Here is an 18,874-nt window from a genome sequence, read left to right as displayed (position 1 = left end):
GGGAGCGCACCGCCCCGGACCGAAAGAACGCCTGCGCAAAGCGTAAAGAGGCGGAGCTAGGACTGCGGTGGGCCGTACAAACACCGGAGACCTTCGCGGTCGCTCAGCAGTGACGTAGCACGCAGCAGGCGGTGAGGACGTGCGCGCCCTTCCTCCTTCCTCTTTCTCGACTCCATCTTCGTGGTTGCGGCTGCGGTGGCCGTAGTTCAGGTAAGATTTGGGTCCCCGCTGGATCTGGAGAGCTTAACAGTAGGTTGGCCGCGAGATCAGAGGGCACGGGAAAAGTAGAGGCAGAGGGGCTGTTCTGAGGGCCAAGTTCTGTTCCCCGCCCGATCTCCCTGAAAGGCCCGGCCTTACCCACGTGAGATCCCGCGACCACCTAAACCCCAGAGCGATCGGCGCCGGCCCACCACCCATCCTCCGACCCCTGTAGAGCATTGTTTCTCATACAAGCCTTTCTTTCTTCAGTCGCCGACATGCAGCTCTTTGTCCGCGCCCAGGAGCTACACACCCTCGAGGTGACCGGCCAGGAGACGGTCGCCCAGATCAAGGTAAGGCTGCTTGGTGCTTCCTGGGCTTCATCCTCTTTTTTTTTTTTTCAATCTCCCCTCCCAAGGGAACGCTGACGAATCTTCTTTTTCCCGGTAGGCTCATGTAGCCTCTCTGGAGGGCATCGCTCCAGAAGATCAAGTCGTGCTCCTGGCGGGCACGCCCCTAGAAGATGAGGCTACCCTGGGTCAGTGTGGAGTGGAGGCTCTGACCACCCTGGAAGTAGCCGGCCGCATGCTTGGAGGTGAGTTGGGGAGGATTGTCCTTTGAACTGTTTGTAAGCTCATAACGAGTGTGGGCTGTGGAGTTCATTGTCCTCAATCCAGGGTGGTTCTTGTTTACCTCCCTCAGAAGGAACTCCTGAGAGGTCCGTGGGAGACTGAGCCAGAGCCTAGTTCTCTTTTCAGTCATTTATTAGACCCTATAAAGGCTTGAATTGAGAGAGAGAGAGGATTCTGCTGGGTGGGGCCTTGTTGCTCCCCTAACTGTTGGCTGCCCTTTACCATCGCAGGTAAAGTCCATGGTTCCCTGGCCCGTGCTGGGAAAGTAAGAGGGCAGACTCCTAAGGTAGGTGAGAGTATTGGTGGTGGTGTTCGGAATTTGTTTTGTTTTGTTTTCCTTCTATCAAAGTTAAGCCAAGACCTTTGGCCTTTCCTCTTGTCTGCCTTCTTCCTGGAGTTGGGCTGAGGGAAGGCATGGAAGAGGTCAACCTGGGTCTGATCGTTCCTTCCTTTGCCCAGGTGGCCAAGCAGGAGAAGAAGAAGAAGAAGACAGGTCGTGCCAAGCGGCGGATGCAGTACAACCGGCGCTTTGTCAACGTTGTGCCCACCTTTGGGAAGAAGAAGGGCCCCAATGCCAACTCTTAAGTCTGTCGTGATCCTGGCATTCCCCAATAAAGCCACTTAGTCCAGACATCTCATAGTTTCACCTTCACTTGCAGGGCTTCGGGAGGATACGTGGCTCCCAGGGTCGGTGGTGTGTTCATTAGTTTCTTGGCACCGTCTGGTTGGAAGAGGCAGGGACCCTTGGGCTGGCATGGGCAAAAAGTGATAAACTACAAGAAAAGGCTTGCCGTGAAAATAACTCGGTAATTCTCCCGAGTCCTTTTTTGTTGTTGTTCTTTAAACAGAAGGTGGCAAGAATCGTGGGAGGATTATGGAGGCCGTGGTAAAGGAGAGGGGTTTGAATAGTAGATCTATCAGGAGGGCCATTCTGACCTTCCCTTGGAGATGGGACCAGCTATGTATGGCCTTAGTGGAGTCCTTGGCAAGGGTCTGGCCTGTCCCCACTTTAGAAAGGTGGGGTGACCTGATTGGGTAGAGGCCAGTGACTTGGGCAAAGCAGTGTAAAGAATTCACCCCAGGCAGAACAAAGGAGATAGAAGTTTATTGAACACAGTGCAAGGGAGGGAGGGCTGGGATAAGGTGAGGAGGTAGGGGAATGTATGGAATTTAATTTTTTTGGTACCTGTGCCTGGTTGCAAGTAGCCCATTGGTCAGCCAAGACGTATGGATATTTTGAGCTGGGTCATCGGATGGGCCTGTTTGTTGCCCAAAAGCGGCTTGTACAGAAAGCATTGCCTGATTACTTTGGCGTTGTGTAACTTTGCTCCCTTAATCACAGGTCAGGTGGGTTGTTTCTGTGTTCCCAGAAGCGGAATTCTCTGGGATTCATTTCAAGGTCCCTTAGCTATGTGGGTACCCACTTGTTTTGATAAGGTTTTTCAATCTGCTTGTTCTTGGAATACAGTATAACAGGAGGTAAAGACCTCGGGATCTAGACTTGGACTGCCTTGAGTTTTAATCCTCGCTGCATTTGTTTTCTGACTGACAAACTACTTATTTAATCTCCGTCATCATCAGAGTTGCTGTGGAGACTAATAAAGGATGTGAAAGACTGAGATCAGTACTTGCCACATAGAAAGGGTGCAAGTATATTGGCTATTTTTATCTCTAGTAATCTTTCTAGAAAAAAGACGTCCCCTCCCTTCTAGGAGTTTGGATTCTCCTGGGCTAAGTGCAGAAGCTAGTTAGTTTCAAGTGCTAGAGCCTCAAAGAAAGTAAGCAGGGTGTTGTAATGAAAGAGGGGCAGGGGGTGGTGGGCAGACATAACATCATAGGGAAGGGCTCTGAAGATGGGATGTGTGACGCCTGAAGCAACCTGTCAAGTGAGATGACCAGAGTTCCAGCCAGGAGAACTGTGTGCAAAGCTATGTGGTATTGTTAACATGGAGGAGTTTGGGTTTGAGTCCAAGTGCCAGTGGAACGTCGCCCGAGTACAGGGAAAGGTTTTAAGCAAGTGCCTGATGTGATCTGACTTGTGATCCAGTACTTTCTCTGCCTGATTTTTCCGGACAGCTGGCAAGAACAGAAACCAGTTAAGGGACCAGTAGCTTAAACCAGTGGTCGTGGGGATGGAGAGAAAGAGCAGACTCAAAGGTCCTCAAATGCATCCAGATCTTGGTAGGGAAAGAAGTGATCCACGTTGAGATAAATACAATTTACTGAGGCTGGGACTAGATGGAGGTGAGGGGCTAAAGAACCAGAGCTCACTTTGATGGGTGCCATGGATGGTCTTCAGGACACTTGCCACGGTTTGTGTGGGTTATCACGCCCACTCTACCACAAATAAGCTCCTTTAGGACAGGGACCACATCTCTGCCCCTCAATGTGATTTTGGAACCTGCTGTGGATTCTGCCCTTAAAAGTTGGATAAACCACAGATTAGGAGGGGGAATCAAACAAGTTCAGTCTTAAAAATTGCTTTCTTCTCCAGAGGGGAAACGCCTCCAACACACACGCACACATTGTAGGCCAAGTAATCTATCTTCATTCTTTTTCTATTCCGCTTTGTGTCCCCTAGTTAGAATGGCTACCCTCCCAGCGCAGGGACGCATCTCATCCCCCGAGGGCCTGGGGCAATTAGCCGCCTAGAGTTAGGTGCCTCGCCGAGGATGAATTTCCGCCACCGCGCTTTCTGGTGCCAAAAAGGGAGCCACTAGGGGGCGAGCTGGTACCAGCGGAGCTCCCGCCGAGCGCGCTTGCGCTTCCTCCTCACCGCTCAGGCCGGGCTTGTGCGTCAGGAACCCTCTCCCGCGCCTGCCCGAGCCCTACTTGACCGAGAGGTGGGGTGGCTCCCGAGTGTGGGCGGAAGTTGCCGAGAGTCCTCGGGAGCTTTGGCTACGCCCCGTTGGCCTCCCTTGGAGGCGGAAGCAACCGCTTAGCGTCGGAAGTCGCCCCGCGCCGCCTGCGCGTGTTCGCGAGTGGCACCGGGCGCCGGTTGCCATGGAGCCGGCCGGGCCGTGCGGTTTTTGCCCGGCGGGGGAGGCCCAACCAGCGCGCTACACCTGCCCTCGCTGTAATGTGCCCTACTGCTCGCTGCGCTGCTACCGGGCGCACGGCACCTGCGCCGAAGACTTCTACCGGGACCAGGTGCTGGGGGAGCTCCGCGGCCGCAGCGCCTCGCCCAGCCGCCTGGCCAGCGCCCTGCGGCGCCTGCGTGAGCAACGCGAGACCGAGGACGACCCGGAGGACGCAGGCCTCAGGCCTGGCCCGGCGCCCGGCGGCCTCTCGGGGCTCTGGGAGCTCCTGGCCCCGGCCGAGAAGGCGGCCTTCGAGCGGCTGCTGAGCCGGGGCGAGGCCGGGCGGCTGCTGCCCCCATGGCGGCCGTGGTGGTGGGGACGCGGGGCCGGGCCGCGGCTCCTAGAGGAGGTGGGCGATGCTGTGGGCGGTGACCCCGTGGGGCTGGAGCCCACCCCCGCGAGGGCGCCACCGGAACCCGTGAAGGAGGCCGCCGCCGAGCCATTTCTCGGAGACGCCCCCGAGGCCTGCGTGCCCACCGTGCCCACCCGGATCCCCACGCTGGCCAGCCTGAGCCGTGGCCCGGCCTCGCCGCTCGTGCGCTTCCAGCTGCCCAACGTGCTGTTCGCCTACGCACACGCTCTTGCCTTGTATCACGGCGGCGGCGACGACGCCCTGCTCTCCGACTTCTGTGCCACGCTGCTCGGCGTTTCCGGCGCCCTGGGTGCGCAGCAGGTCTTCGCCTCGGCCGAGGAAGCCCTGCAGGCCGCAGCCCGGGTGCTCGAAGCCGGCGAGCATCCTCCTGGGCCGCTGGGCACACGGGGCGCCATGCGCGAGGCCGCCCTCATCCTGATGGGCGAGGGCCCGGCCAACCAGAAAGGCTACACGCTGGCGGCACTGGGGCACCTGGCGCGGACCCTGGGCCAGGCCCGGAGGCAAGCTGTGGCTACCGAAGAGCGAGATCGCCTCTACCGGGCGCGGAAGAAGTGCCAGTACCTGCTGGCTTGGACCAATGAAAATGAGGTGGCCCTCACGCCCCTGGCTCTAGACTGTGCCAGGGCCCACCGAGCCCACGCTGTGGCCGCCGAGGAGGTGGCAGCCCTCACTGGGGAGTTGGAGCGGCTTTGGGGAGGCCCCCTGCCACCTGCTCCAAGAATTCTCATTGAGGAACTCCCTGGCTGAACTGGGATCTCTTTGTCAGGAATAAAGCCGCGACTGGTCTGCCCTGGCGGCGGTGCCCATTTCTGAGTAACAGCTGTTGTCCCACCCCCTCTCCCCTCCCCCACCCCCACCCCCACCCCTGGGGCCCACAAACCAGCTCTCAGCTTCTCCCAGATCAGAGCTGACCCAGCCGGTTTTTAAACACCCTAACCCCAGAAAGGGAGAGAAGTGGTACCAAGGGTTCCAGATGTTTATCGAGGAGGACGAGCAGCCCCTCCACCCCCCCCATTTTGGGGGCACTGGCTTCATTTCTCCTCCCTCCGGAGCGCCTCCCTGAGGCTGTTCACCCCTGCCTGTGGGAGCTCAGAGCAGGGGAGGGGTCCAGGCTCCTGGTGCTGGGTGCGCCGACGGGCGGGTGGGCACGTGCCCCCACCCGGGGTCGGTGGAGCTGCTTCAGTAGACGTAGGGCAGGATTCGGTAAGGCACGCGCCGGCAGTACTCCTGCCAGGCCAGGCCGTACTTCTGTAGGCACTGCTGTTCATCCCGGGCCTCCCGGTGCACCAGGAGCGCCGTGAAGTAGAGGAAGTAGAAGTAGGGCAGCAGGTGAGACACCCCTGTGGGGAAGGGGAGGCTGTGATCCCTCAGCAGCGCCCCCCCTCCCGCCCCAGTTCACAGAGGTTTCCACACCCACTGGCTCACGGGGACCCCGGGGCTCTATGGTGAAAGGTCCAGGTCTGCAGCAAGGCGCTGGCACAGCTTAGGTTGGATGGAGGTCGGCCCCGGCCACTCAGTCCATCCCCAGCTCCCTGACGGCTCCCTCCACCGGGGCGCACCCCCCCTGCTGTGCATTCCACACCCAGACTGGGCCTCCTGTGTTCACCATCTCTGCCCCTCGCACGCGTGGTGCCCGCCCTGTGCCCACCCGAGCCGCTCACCGCAGGGCAAGGACCACGCCAGAGCCATGATGAGGTCCCCGAGGTAGTTGGGGTGGCGGACCATACCCCACCACCCAGACACCAGCAGCTGCCGCCCCGTGGCCGTGGGGATGGTCTCAAGGCCTGGGGAGAGACAGGGAATGAGGGGGCGGGGGGACTGCTGGAAGCCCAGCTGTCCTTGACTCATGTCCTTCACTCATGGCAGCCCGGGAACCCGGCTCACCAGCCACTCTGGGGTCAGAAGGATTCTTTCGGAAGGTGTTCTTCTGGGAATTGGCTCTTCGGAAGATGTAGTAACCAAGAGCTAAGGGAAAGCACGAAGTGGTCAGGGCTGAGGGTTATGGCCTTCTACCTGACCCTAACCCTCCCCGCACAGCCCCGGAGACCTCGGACCCAGTCCTCCCCAAGCCCCGGCTTTAGAGAAGCGCCTGAGGCTTGGCACCTACCAGGTGCTGAATAAACATGACATGAATGAATGACAGGGGGAGGAGCCCCTTCCAGACTGACCGTTGATGAGACAGATGGCGGAGGCCATGGGCAACCCCAGGGGCTGCGGGTGATGCAGCAAAAATTGGGCCTGCAGGCTGTAAGTGAAGGGTACCCAGGCTAGGTCCCCAAAGGCCAGCATGAAGCCAAACCCGTCGTGTGTGATGTCCATGGTGGTGAGAACAGCCTCCTGCAGGGACGGGACCCAGACACACTGGCTCAGTCCCCACGAGGTCCTCAAATGCCCTCCCCGCCTCTCCGCCCAGTCGGGCCTTACCTCATGCCAGAGAGCATCGGCCACATAGAGTAGCTGGAAGCCGTTGACCAGCCACATGGCCAGGGAGGGACTCCCCCGAAGTTCCGCTTCCTGCATCAGCAGGGCCAGGTTGATGAGGACCTGGGGTCGTGGGGGAAGGAGAACAGGGCAGTGTGTCCCCAGCCCGTCTCTACGGAGGTGGCAGCACCTACATGGGAGAGGAGCCAGCCTTTCCCCTTACAGCTCTCAGTCCTCAGGCCTTTGTTGAATGGATCCAGGCCCTGTACCCAGGGGAAAGACTGCAATAGATGCTTCTGGAAGTGCTCCCTGCCTGTTGGCTGACTCTTGCCTCATCCTATAATATTCCCTTTGGGAGAGCAACAGACAAGGATTAGAACAGATGTGGTTTGGGGGCGCCTGGGTGGCTCCGTCGGTTAAGCGTCTGACTCTTGATTTGGGCTCAGGTCACGATCTCACAGTTTGTGAGTTCGAGCCCCACGTCAGGCTCTGCGCTGACAGGGCGGGGCCTGCTTGGGATTCTCTCTCTGCCCCTCCCCCGCTCGCTCTCGCTCAAAAATAAATAAACATTAAAACACACACACAAAATCTTTAAAACAGACCTAGTTTTGAATCTCAGCTTTGCGACTTGGGCAAGCTGCTGGCCCTCTTCAAAGCCTCCTTTCCCCCACCCCATGTGGGAAATGATCGTGGACCCACCTTATGGAGCTGAGGACCAGTGGACCTGACACATGGACAGCACGAAGCACGATGAGTCTGGCACCCAGGAAACACTCAGTAACGGCTGGCTGGCAGCCAGCCTGTGCTGAGCGCCCCATTCTGGTAGTGGTGGCTTTGGTGTCGCCATTAACGTCCCCGCTTCTAATCCTCACAAGAACCTCAGCAGGAAGCTCTCTGACTTTATTCCATTTCACACATGAGGAAATGGCCTCAGAGGCCAGAGAGACCTTGCCCGAGAGACCCTTTGGGAAATCTTGACCACAGTCCAGCATGGGGGATTACAACCGAAAACCACAGTTGGCATGTCATCAAGGCCACTGGTGATGACCAGGTTGCCGCACCCAGTGACCAGTCTTAAGTTGGGCACCGCTTGGACCGGCAGGCACCCTGTCCTGTCCTCAAAATAGATCTTGAACTTGACTGCTTTATTGAAAGTTGCACCTGCTCATGTAACTCCCTCCGTGCCTTTTCTCCCGAGCCATGCTATATATTTTTTACTTCTGTTTTGTCTGCCTTCCCCAATAGAGGGTAGGCTCCATGGGGACAGAGATTTTTTTTTTTTCCTTGCTTTCCTGTAACTTTTTCTCCTTTGTCTCCTGGGACCTAGAGCAGTGCCCAGGGCACACAGTGGACTCAACAAATATTTGTGGAATGGATGATTAATGGTTTACATCTGCACAGCATTGGCCCTGCCTGCCTCAGCAAGCTTATCCATCCCACCCCTCCCCTTAGCCGGGCCCAGCATACCCAGCCGATGAGGCCAGGCCGCAGTTCACAGAAATATTTGAAGTCAAAGGAACAGATGCGCGGGTTGAGCTCCCGTCCCAGGAAAAAGTCGTAGATGGGGTTGCCTGGAGAACAGCCGAGGGATGAAGGCGCAAGCGAACGCACCCCCACCTGCCCCCACCCGCTCCCTACCGGGCCCTCTCTCACCTGAGGTCCCCCCAGGTGCCAGGGCGGAGGGAGGGACTCCCAGAGCCTTCAGGTAGAGAAGGAAGCTGAAGATGAAGGCGGTGAGGGTGGCCGCAAACGCCAAGGGCACGAGCATTTCCGGGAGCGCCCCCAGAGGCAGCCCCGCGGACACTGCCAAGCCCACCAACAGGGCCGTCAGCACCAGGGCCTGGAAGCCTGAACCGCAGTCCACAATGAGTCCTGGGGGCTGCGCCCCTACACCCCTGCTCTCCCCCTCCATGCCACCCCCACCCCCACCCCAACACACACACACACACACAGTCCAAAGCCCAGGGAGGTCAGGGACCTTGCCCTTGGCTTTCAGTGGGTCACACCGACCACTGCTCTGGTGCACAGAGTAGCAGCAAATGCTGCGGGTAGGGGTGGAGGAACAAGGGACGTGCAGAGGGACAGTGAGATCCCCCACGTCGGCCTGGGCACATGGCATGAAATAGGCATCTATCGGAGCTTGGGGTCGGGGGCTAATCGCCACTGGGCCTGGATCTCCACCCCCACCGGGCGCAAGTCCGGCGCAAGGATCCCCCAGGCACCGTTAATGGGGTAGCGCAGGCGACTCTTGTCCTTCAATTCCAGCCCCTCGGCCACCTGCAGGCACAAAGGGACTCTGTAAGGGGGGAGTGTGTCTTCTCTCTGGGGGCGCCCCCTCCCTCCGCCCGCCGAGTCCGCACCTTGCGCGCCGGCAGTAGGTAGAGAGCCGCCTGAAGGCCGAGCCAGGTGAGCCACAGCAGCAGCACCCGCGGGCTCCACAGCACGTCTGGACCCGGCAGGTAGGGGGGTGGGCCCAGCAGGCGCGCCGGGCCCGAGCGGGCCACCAGGAGCAGGTGGAACATGGTGGCGGGGAGCAGCACCATCAGCGCCGCGGCGCCTGGGGAAGGGGGCGGTCGCGTCGGGGGTCCGCTCCGCAACTCGCCCACGGCACCCGCAGGCGCCCTGTTGCCTCCAGGGCCCCCTCGGCATTCCCACTGCCTTCTTCCATATCCCGTCCTCAGCCCTCAGCCCTCAGCCCCTGCCCTGACTTCCACCTTGGTCCCCGCCCCCACGCTCGCCCAAGGATCCTCCCCCTGCTCCCCATCCTCCGTCCAATCCTCCACTCCTTAGATGCCGCTCTCTGCAGCCGTCTCCCCAGACACTCCCCCCACCCCCCACCGGACCCCTCTGCCTCGGGATACCCTTCAAAGCCTTCCATTCTCAGACCCTGCACCCGCCCCCATCTCTCAGTTCACCCCGTACCCGCCGAGCCTCTGGTCCCAGCCCCGCCTGCCCCATTACCCAGGGGTCCCCCGAATTCCAGCGGAGCCCGGGAGCCCTGAGGATAGGCCATGGTCTCCACTCCACCCGGGGCCGGGGGTACACAAGCGTCCGTCAAAGGAACACCGTCCACCCCATCCCCCAGGAGATGAGCTTGGTGACGCAGAGGATCGGCCCGCTTCACGCAAGCACCTGCTTGGTCCCCGAGCTCGGACTACAAGCGCCCGAGTGCCGAGGTCTTTAAATGGACCCGCCCCCGGCCCATTCCAGGCCCAGCAATCCAGCCAATCGGCTCTCGGGAGCGGGCCTGACGCGAGGGCCTCCGAAGCCACCTCCGTAGCCTCACAACTCCACCCCGGGCAAGCCCCGCCCCCGCAAGCGACAAGGAGGAGGAGGAGGAGGCAGCGCGTCTTTATTTGGCAGGTTTTGAGGCTGGAGGGGAAGGGCCGCCCGGGCGGGAGACCAGGAGATGGGCGGGTTGGGGCAACTGGGCGAGCCTGTGCCTGGCAGCGGCCCGGCCTAGCCGCGCTCGCAGATGACCTCGACGACACTGGGTTCCATGGGCACTGGGTCCGGGCAGCGCAGGGCGGCTGAGGCCACCACTTCATCCAACAGTAGGTGCACAAGCTCCTCGTCGGCCACGAAGCGCCACAGGTAGAGCTGCAGGAAGTGACAGTCCACCTGCACCTGCTGCAAGCCGAAGCGCCCAAAGGTGCGCAGCCGCACACACTCCAGCAGCGTCTTCAGGCTGATCTTGATGATGCCGGTCAGCACCGATACCTGCAGGCAAGGAGAGGAGGCTGCTCTGGGACAGCAGGTGTTGGGTAGGGGCACTGGATCCCGGAGGGCACCCACGTTCTGGGCAGGGGCCAGAGAGACAGTAAGAAGCCAGTAGCTGTGATGGACCCATCTGAGAGGGAGGGATGGATACAAGGTTAGCACCATCATCCGAGGGGGAACAGACAGGGAAAACCCAACAGTCAGAAGCAGAGATGGGAGAAGCGCCTGGTCGGTTGAGTGTCCAACTCTTGGTTTCAGCTCAGGTCATGATCTCATGGTTCGTGAGTTCGAGCCCCGCATAGGGCTCGGTGCTGACAGTGCAGAGTTTACTTGGGATTCTCTCTCTCTCCCCTCTCTGCCCCCCCCCCCATTCACTCTCGCTCAAAAAAAAAAAAAAAAAAAAAAAAAAAAAAGGCAAGCAGAGATGGGAGTCAGCACTGACACCAGGAGCGGGAAGGCTTGCTGAGTTAGAGGCAGAAGAACACCAGGTCCCCGAGTGTGGGCTGGGTTGGGGCAGGGCCTATCATGTAGACAGGAATACCTGATGAGGACCCAGAACTCCTGTGGCAACAAGGACAAGGATAAAAGAGGCATTCCAGATCAGCATCGAGACCCAGGCTGGGGGCACCAAGGTCAGGGCAGAGGGCCATGGGATATGGCAATGGCGGGGCTGTAGATGACCATTCACTCCTAGAAACAGCCCAGAGATAGAGCCTGGTGGCAGGGGGCAGGGGAGCAGAGGAGTCCTAGACTCCTGGAGTCAGATGCTTGAGCCAACCTTCCCAAGGGCCCCTAGAAGGTGGGGTCACAGGGGACTTCAGACCTTGTTGAACTCCACAGGGCTGAACACGTCGATGCGTTCAGAGAACAGCTTCTGGATGTTGCTCAAGAGATTGGTGTCCATTGGGGCACTGGATGGGGGGAGACAAGCAGTCAGAGCCCACCCTGCACCCACATCCTCCTTTGTCCATTCCCCTGGGGTTACCCTGACCGGCCAGACCTGGGCGTGTAGCTGGGGGCGTAGCGGCCCTGCTGTCGAGAGCTGCTGTACACGGAGAAGGTCCTTTTGCTGGAGTCACTGCTCTGGGCCTTGCGGACACCCTCTTCGTACAGAAGACCCACCTGGTGGTGGAAGGAGGCACTCACTGTAAGGAGGCCAGAGCAAGGGGACCCTCTAGCCCACCAGGTGCCCAGGGTGAGGGCCAAGGACACTCTAAATTACAAACTCTGGGGAGGCTGGGTGGCTCAGCGGATTAAGCTTCTGACTTGGGGTTCAGGTCGTGGTCCCACAGTTTGTGGGTTCAGTCCCCACATCAGACTCTCTGCTGTTGACACGGAGCCCCCTTCTGGTCCTCCCTCTGTCTGCCCCTCCCCCACTCATGCTCCGTCTCTCTCAAAAATAAATAAGCATTAAACAAAATAAGAATAAAAATAAATTACAAACTCATCTGTTAGAAGCACCACAGGGTAGTGGGGACCTGGCATCTGGTTGGTACCCGGTCGCTCTTCATAGAACAGTGGAGCGGGGCAAGGGTAGGACATCAGACTTGGGGCTGAGGCTCAATCTTCAGTGCTAACCCTGTCCTGATGCCCTGGGTGACTCTAGAGCTCAGCCCCCTCATAGGTGACATGCGAGCAATGATGCCACAACCCAGGGCTGAGGAGGAACGAGGCCACAGACGCAGGCACTGCTCGGCCCTGCCGTCTTGATCCTCTGAGGGCGGCTATCTTCCAACCCCCCGAGCCTGCATCAGGACCCCTCCTGGCCAGCCCAGGGCCAGCACCTGCACGTCGATAGCCGTCGTGTCCTCCACCACCCGCTTCATGACAGCACGCACGTTCCGGGGCTCCAGGGTACTCAGCCAGTCCCGCGTCTCTACACTCTTACGCAGCATCTGTGATATGACGAGGCCCTGCACCTTCACATAGTGGGTCAGTAACCGCCGCGCCGTCTCCCTGGCCTCTGCGCACAGTGTGCTCACGGGGGTCACCGGAGACTGGTCCTGAGCCAGGGACGCAGAGGACAGAGGGGCAGTGAGTACGGGGTGGGCAGCTCGGGGGCCACCGCCAAGCAGGAGCGGGGCACGGGCTGGGCACGGGCAGCTGGCCCGGGTCTGGCCGCGAGGGCACCGCCCAGCCGCCTGGACTCCCGGTACCACCGTCCCCTTCCCTGCTATGAGTGAGCGGTTCACCTGCACGAGAAACTGTTCATCGGTGAGGGTGAGGATGTAGGAGATTGTGGCTGTCTCATAGTCCAAGCAGAGGCGGGAGAGCAGCAGGAGCAGAGCAGGTGGCGTGGCTCCCCCCTTCTCCCCAGGGCTGTCACAGAAGCTCTGAGCCGTCTGGCACATGGAGCGGATGAAGCCCACGATGAGGCCCTCTCGAACACCCTGGCTGCAGAACTCGCCCTGTGAGGAGGAGGGCCGCAGATACACAGCAGGTCCCCTCTTCCAGGCGGGGGCCAACAGCGACCCTCTACTGGGACCCAACGTGCCCTAGCCCCTCTCCAAGGGACAGCTTGGTCCTGCATCCTGGTCCCCAAGAGCAGCTCCCCCCGGGGGGTGGGGGAGTGCGGGAGTGCAAAGGGGACAAAGCCAGCACTGGGGACCCTGCTGGCAGATGCCCTTGGAGGCTCCCCCCCACCCCCCACCCCCCACCCCGGGTAGTGCCAGCCTTCCTCGTGACTCCCTCAAAGCACACCCAGAGGGCCTGGGGCAAGGACTGTGTGCCCCGACAGCTGCCAATCTACGGGATGAATGAAACAATGCCCAGAATGGGGGGTGGGGCAGGGAGATAAAAGCCCGAAGGTAGGCCATACCCGGAAGTAGGGCTTGTTGGAGAAAGACACCTCCTTGGCGGTGAAGAGGTGCACAGCTGCCAGCGAGGCCTTGATGTGGCTCAGGATGGAGCTGGCCACGTTGGCCAGCAACTCGGCCAGGCCCGGGCCTTCCTTTCCAGCCAGGCGAGGGGCAGCCAAAGCCTGCCGCACATCGGTCAGGCAACCCAGGAAGGCCGACCGCAGGCCCTGCAGGTGGTGGCCCAGGCGCTCGCGGGCCACTCGCTCCACGATCTCCGTGGCCGCCTCGGCCAGCCCAGCAGCGGCCAGCAGGGCCCCAGGAGCCCGCAGGCGCCGATGGAAGCGGTCCAGCGCCCGCACCAGCAGGGAGTTGTCACCGCCACCCTGCTCCTGCGCCAGCCGCCGCTCCACTAGCGCAAAGTAGCGGCCACCCAGCTCCCGGGCGAAGGCTGCCAGCTTCTCGGCACCCGCCGGGCCCTGGGCCGCAAAGAGCTCCTGGTAGGCCGAGGCCACCTGGCAGAGGCCACCCACAAAGCCACTTCCTCCGCGATCCGTGAACTCTAAGACATCGGGAGCCGGAGGGGAAGGCCCCAGCTCTGCCTCCAGGCTCCGCAGCTCGGCCTCCAGCCGCCCGCGGGCGTGCGCCAGGAACTCCTCACACAGCTCCTCCGCCGGCTCGCCCAGGGCCAGCAGCAGCTCCACGCACTCTGCCTGCTCGGGGGCGCCGGAGCCGCCCTCCCTGCAAAGTGGGAGGCGGCGGTCAAGGGCAGGCTGATCGAATTCGGGCGGGAGGGCGGAGGGGGACGAGTCTGGACCGCAACTGGCAGGCCCAGGGCCCCCGCTGGGGGTGGGAGAGGGTCCCGGGGCCACACCTGAAGCGCTGCCGCAGCTGCTGAGCCAGGCGAGCCGTGATGACCTGGCAGTCATCCTGGATGGCGCGGAACGAGGGCAGGTGCTGGTACTGCTGCAGGACGGCCCGCGCGCGGCCCTGGTAGCGCACCGCCTGCCCGTAGGCGCCCAGCTCCACGCACTTGGTGAGGCGCGAGGGCAGCTCGAAGAGGAACTGCAGCTTCCGCAGCAGCGCGTGGACCCCTGGGGGCCGGGGACAGGTGGTGTCAGCCCCAAAGCCTCGGGGTAGGCCGCTCCAGCACCCGCTCGGGGGCAGGGCCCACCTGCTAGCTTGGTGATGCGCTCGTGGCGGTCCTGCAGGGTGGCGCTGATGCGCGCACTGAAGTCGGTGATCACCGCCATGTTGGTGGCCAGCCGGTCCATCTCGTCCTCCATCTTCCGGAAGTCGTTCTTCATCTTCCGGATCGTGTCTGGCGGGGCAAGGGCGCGGGGGAGGGGAAAGTAGGCGACTTGTCAGCTTGCGACAGGGTCCGACTGCTCCCCCCACCACACACACACACGCACACATGCACACACATGCACGCGCGCACGCGCACAACCCTCCTTCCCAAATGCCCCTGAGCCAGCTCCTTAAGGGTCACGTTGATGATTCAGTGCAAAAAGCAATGGTGTTTGGTCACAGTAAATGGGAGGGAAGGCCGCATCTTCTGAGCACAAGTGCCCTGGTGCGGAGACAGCCCGTGGAGCCACAGTCCCTGCGCTCAGAAGATGCCAAAAGGGGGCACAGAGCACCTGGCAGGAGCCTGTCTGCTCCTTTCCAGGGGCATCCTCCGCCTTCAGCGCACTATGTGGCACAGAGGAGACAATATCTGTTCGCCCTTATCTTCCCAAACCATTTCACTCCACTTTCTGGAACATGTCCTCTCTTCTCTGAAGGGTCCTTCAGCTCTCTTGTCTCAGGGGAAACCTGCCTAAGAGTTTTTCTTTTCACAACCGGTGCCTCAGGGCCTGGCCCCTTGACACTTCTAGATAGTGTCTACTCTTCTTCCCTTTTGAAGACCCAGCTTCTTCGAAGACTGTGCCGTCAAACGGCATCCCTCTTGCTGCTGTCCCTCCCCTCCTCTTTGCCTCACCTCTCTGGGCCTGGTCACTGTCACCTCCTTGTGGACATGACCATCCACGTGAACAAGGCTTCAGACATTCCCGACTCTCCGTTCACAGTCTCCTCAGTCCCACCCACCCTTGCCTCCGCCTCATCTGTGCCACCTCTCCTGGTCCTCGGCAAGACCTGTCAATCTCAGCTTCAAGCCTCGCACCTTCTGGAATTCTAATCACTCACCCTGTCTACCCACTCTAACAATCCTTTGCCTTTTCAGGAACTCTGGACCCCTAGCTCAGGGGCACTTCTCATCACACTTCTCATCACACTTCTCATCACACTTCTCACGGCTGCAATTCCCTACTCCTTCCCCAGGAACTCTGACCCACCACCAGTGTCATCACATGTTTCCAAGCCCCCTTGCCTCTCTTGTCCACTCCCTCCATTACTTGCTAGTGAAACTCTACCGCAGGTTAAGCCCAACTAGCCACCTGTCCCATGCACCGGAACAGCTAAAACCGCGCCACAAGATCATGCCAACTGCCTCCCTTTATTTTTTTTTTAATATTTATTAGAGAGAGAGAGAGAGAGAGAGGGAGGAAGGGGTGGAGAGAGAGGGAGACACAGAATCACAATGCAATTAAGTTGGAAATTAATAACAAAACTAGAAAGCAAAGAGACCCCATCATTTGGAGAAAAAAAAGAAAACTTCATTCTTAATCGGCTAGTGGGTCAAAGGGGAAATCAAAATAAACTGCAGCATATAACAACGAGAACACTAGAAATCAGAACCTATAGGCTATAGCCCTCTAGAGCAATGTTCAGAGGAAATCAGTTTTAAATCCCTACATTAATAAATTAGAATAAACATTCAACTCAAGAAGTTAGAAGAAAAAGTACTACAAAAGAAAGCAGAAAGAAATTAGTAAAGCTAAAAGCAGAAATTAATACACTTTTTAAATGGGGTGCCTGGGTGGCTCAGTTGGTTACGCATCCAACTTCGGCTCAGGTCATGATCTCGCGGTTCATGAGATCGAGCCCTGCATCGGGTTACTCGCTGACAGTGAGTAAGTTTATTGCAATATAAATAAAAAAGATCAGGATCACTGAAAGTAAAAGGATAAAAAATAAAATTTACAAAATGTTAGCTAACCTAATTTTTTTAAAGGGGAAAAAAACGAAATAAGGAATAAGGGGTGAAAGAATCATAAATACACAAATTATAATAACCACAAGATACAAGTTTGCTCGATTCCACATAAAAGAATTGAAAACCTGAATGAATAATTTGCTACAAAAACAGAAGTTACCTAAGTGGACTCCAGAAGAACAGAAAACACAAACGGAGGGAAGGGAGAATGTTGTCAATCAAAGATTCTCCCTCCCCTCCACACAAAGGCACCAGGCCCAGGGGATGTCGTGCGGCGGCTACCAGAGCTCAGAAGGGCAGTTCGTTCCAATGCTCTGTGTAAGCAATGCTCAAACAGAAAACATTAGAAAAGCTTTCACGTTAATTTGTGGAACAAACCTGACACTGACATGAGAATGTTAATAAAAAGTTCAAAGAGGAAAATGGTACATTCATGTCTCTTATGAATAGAGATGCATAAGTTAATAAGTGGAGATGTGTAGGTAAATTAGCAAACATAATCCAGCAGTGGATTAAAAGAGTAATTGATAAAATATGTCCAAATGTTTTTTATTTCATAAATGTAAAGACAGCTCAACATTAGAAGCCCCTCCCCTGCCCGTTCTCTCTCTCTCTCTCAAATATAAATAAACATTAAAGAACATTTAAAAAAAATTTTTTTTTTCAACGTTTATTTATTTTTGGGACAGAGAGAGACAGAGCATGAACGAGGGAGGGGCAGAGAGAGAGGGAGACACAGAATCGGAAACAGGCTCCAGGCTCCGAGCCATCAGCCCAGAGCCCGACGCGGGGCTCGAACTCACGGACCGCGAGATCGTGACCTGGCTGAAGTCGGACGCTTAACCGACTGCGCCACCCAGGCGCCCCAAAGAACATTTTTTAAAAAAGAACTTTCAATAATAATTCACCCATATAAAAGGTGAAAGAGGGCCAATTCAACATCTATTCTTGAATTTGAAAAAAAGTCTCTCAATAAAATATGAACAGGGGCGCCTGGGTGGCTCAGTTGGTTAGGCGACCGACTTCGGCTCAGGTCATGATCTTGCAGTCTATGAGTTCGAGCCCCGCGTCGGGCTCTGTGCTGCCAGCTCAGAGCCTGAAGCCTACCTACTCCAGTCTCTGTGTCTCCCCTTCTCCACCCCTCCCCTGCTCACGCTCTGTGTCTCTGTCTCTCAATAATAAATAAATGTTAAAAAATGAAAATTAAAAAATATGAACAGCTGAGTATTTCTCTAACCTCCAAAACCCAGCATCAAGTTAATGAAGCAATGCTAGAAGCATTCCTCTTAAAATCAGAAAGATAACAAGGATAACCATGATCACCACTACTATCTAAGGTTGTTCTGAAGATACTGGCCAATTCGATTGGACTCAAGAAATATATTATAGAGATACACAAATTGGAAAGGAGGTGAAATTATCAATATTTGCAGACGATAGACTTGTATAAATAGAAAACCCTAAAGAATCACCAAAAACATTACAACAAACAATAAGAGAATTTAGTAAGGTGATTAAGTATGGAGTTAATACAAAGAAACAAAATATAGTTGGATTCAGACCACATGCTCTCACACACACGTGCACACACACACACACACACACACACACACACACACATACACCAGACAGATCAAAGTTTAAATGTGATTTAAAATGTAATCATGGGGCACCTGGGTGGCTCAGTTGGTTAAGCATCTGACTCTTGATTTTGGCTCAGATCATGACCTCCCAATTCGTGGAGTTCGAGCCCCATGTCAGGCTCTGTGCTGACAGCTCAGAGCCTGGAGCCTCCTTCAGATTCTGTGTCTCCCTCTTGCTCTGCCCCTCCCCTGCTCACACTCTGTCTCTCTCTCTCTCAAAAATAAATAAACATTGAAAATTTTTAAATAAATAAATAAATCATTGGGGTGCCTGGGTGGTTTATTCAGTTGAGCGTCCGACTCTTGATTTTGGCTCAGGTCAGGATCTCACAGTTCTCGGGATCGAGCCCAGTGGCGTCAGGCTCAGAGCTCACAGCGTGGATTTTCTCTCCCCCTCTCCCTTTCCCACCTGCACACGCTCTCTCTCTCTCTCAAAATTAATAGATAAACATGAAAAAAATAAAATAAATCATTATGAAAAAGAACAAGTCTATAGAAAAATAGGAAAAGGACATGAACAGGCAGTCCACAGACAAGGATACCAAACAGCTCTTAAACAGGCAAAAGACTTTCAACCTCACAAAAGACATTGAAACTACACAGAGATACCACTTTTCACCTATCGGATGGCCAAAGATGAAAACTTCTGGCAGCAATGTTGGCCAGGGTGTATAGAAAGAGCTCTTCTCTTAGTTGCTGGTGGTTGCACAAACTGACCAATATGTACGGAAAGGAACCTGGCAACGTCTAACTGCGGTCATCTGTGAGGCTTCGCACACCCACCGCTGGTTTGTGTGTGGCTCCTGGGCCAGGGGAATATTCTCGGAGCAGGACTGGAGTAGCAACCCAACTTGGGGAGAGAATGCAGGGCCAGTGGTCATGGGGGTCCTTGGAAGGTCATGAGGCATTTCG

At 57.2% G+C, this 18,874-nt stretch overlaps 4 protein-coding genes and 1 long non-coding RNA gene across 5 annotated transcripts in view; 3 read left to right on the top strand and 2 right to left on the bottom strand.

Annotated features, from left to right (window-relative positions):
• Positions 1-102: 102 nt before the first annotated feature.
• On the top strand, positions 103-1,463 carry FAU (FAU ubiquitin like and ribosomal protein S30 fusion). Its single transcript, XM_040465778.1, has 5 exons — positions 103-210; positions 469-551; positions 649-793; positions 1,061-1,116; positions 1,290-1,463. The coding sequence occupies exons 2-5, from the start codon at positions 477-479 to the stop codon at positions 1,413-1,415; spliced, it is 402 nt and encodes a 133-aa protein (XP_040321712.1). The 5' UTR covers positions 103-210; positions 469-476; the 3' UTR covers positions 1,416-1,463.
• Positions 1,464-3,786: 2,323 nt separating this feature from the next.
• ZNHIT2 (zinc finger HIT-type containing 2) lies at positions 3,787-5,078 on the top strand. Its single transcript, XM_040465776.1, has one exon. The coding sequence runs from the start codon at positions 3,834-3,836 to the stop codon at positions 5,028-5,030; it is 1,197 nt and encodes a 398-aa protein (XP_040321710.1). The 5' UTR covers positions 3,787-3,833; the 3' UTR covers positions 5,031-5,078.
• A 163-nt stretch (positions 5,079-5,241) lies between these two features.
• TM7SF2 (transmembrane 7 superfamily member 2) lies at positions 5,242-9,919 on the bottom strand. Its single transcript, XM_040465775.1, has 10 exons — positions 9,666-9,919; positions 9,065-9,261; positions 8,927-8,981; positions 8,358-8,552; positions 8,172-8,275; positions 6,708-6,827; positions 6,452-6,620; positions 6,168-6,248; positions 5,945-6,067; positions 5,242-5,623 (listed from the first exon to the last, which is right to left on the bottom strand). The coding sequence occupies exons 1-10, from the start codon at positions 9,715-9,717 to the stop codon at positions 5,463-5,465; spliced, it is 1,257 nt and encodes a 418-aa protein (XP_040321709.1). The 5' UTR covers positions 9,718-9,919; the 3' UTR covers positions 5,242-5,462.
• Positions 9,920-10,039: 120 nt separating this feature from the next.
• The window catches only part of VPS51 (VPS51 subunit of GARP complex), a 20,431-nt gene continuing 11,596 nt past the window's right edge, over positions 10,040-18,874 (bottom strand). Inside the window, exons 3-10 of the mRNA XM_040465769.1 lie at positions 14,394-14,540; positions 14,094-14,313; positions 13,243-13,960; positions 12,617-12,832; positions 12,209-12,427; positions 11,425-11,546; positions 11,248-11,335; positions 10,040-10,424 (exon numbers count right to left, since the gene is read on the bottom strand). Of these exons, the coding sequence (XP_040321703.1) occupies positions 10,164-10,424; positions 11,248-11,335; positions 11,425-11,546; positions 12,209-12,427; positions 12,617-12,832; positions 13,243-13,960; positions 14,094-14,313; positions 14,394-14,540 (1,991 nt within the window). The 3' untranslated portion in view covers positions 10,040-10,163. The remainder of the gene's footprint in view (positions 10,425-11,247; positions 11,336-11,424; positions 11,547-12,208; positions 12,428-12,616; positions 12,833-13,242; positions 13,961-14,093; positions 14,314-14,393; positions 14,541-18,874) is intronic.
• On the top strand, positions 10,356-11,871 carry LOC121023717 (uncharacterized). Its single transcript, XR_005787484.1, has 2 exons — positions 10,356-10,468; positions 11,265-11,871. It is a non-coding gene; the product is annotated as an uncharacterized LOC121023717 (long non-coding RNA).

The sequence above is a fragment of the Herpailurus yagouaroundi genome, unplaced genomic scaffold (assembly GCF_014898765.1).
Source record: "Herpailurus yagouaroundi ecotype Mexico unplaced genomic scaffold, PumYag 569, whole genome shotgun sequence".
In the NCBI taxonomy this organism is placed as follows: Eukaryota; Metazoa; Chordata; class Mammalia; order Carnivora; family Felidae; genus Herpailurus; species Herpailurus yagouaroundi.
This window is presented reverse-complemented; position numbering and strand designations above follow the sequence as displayed.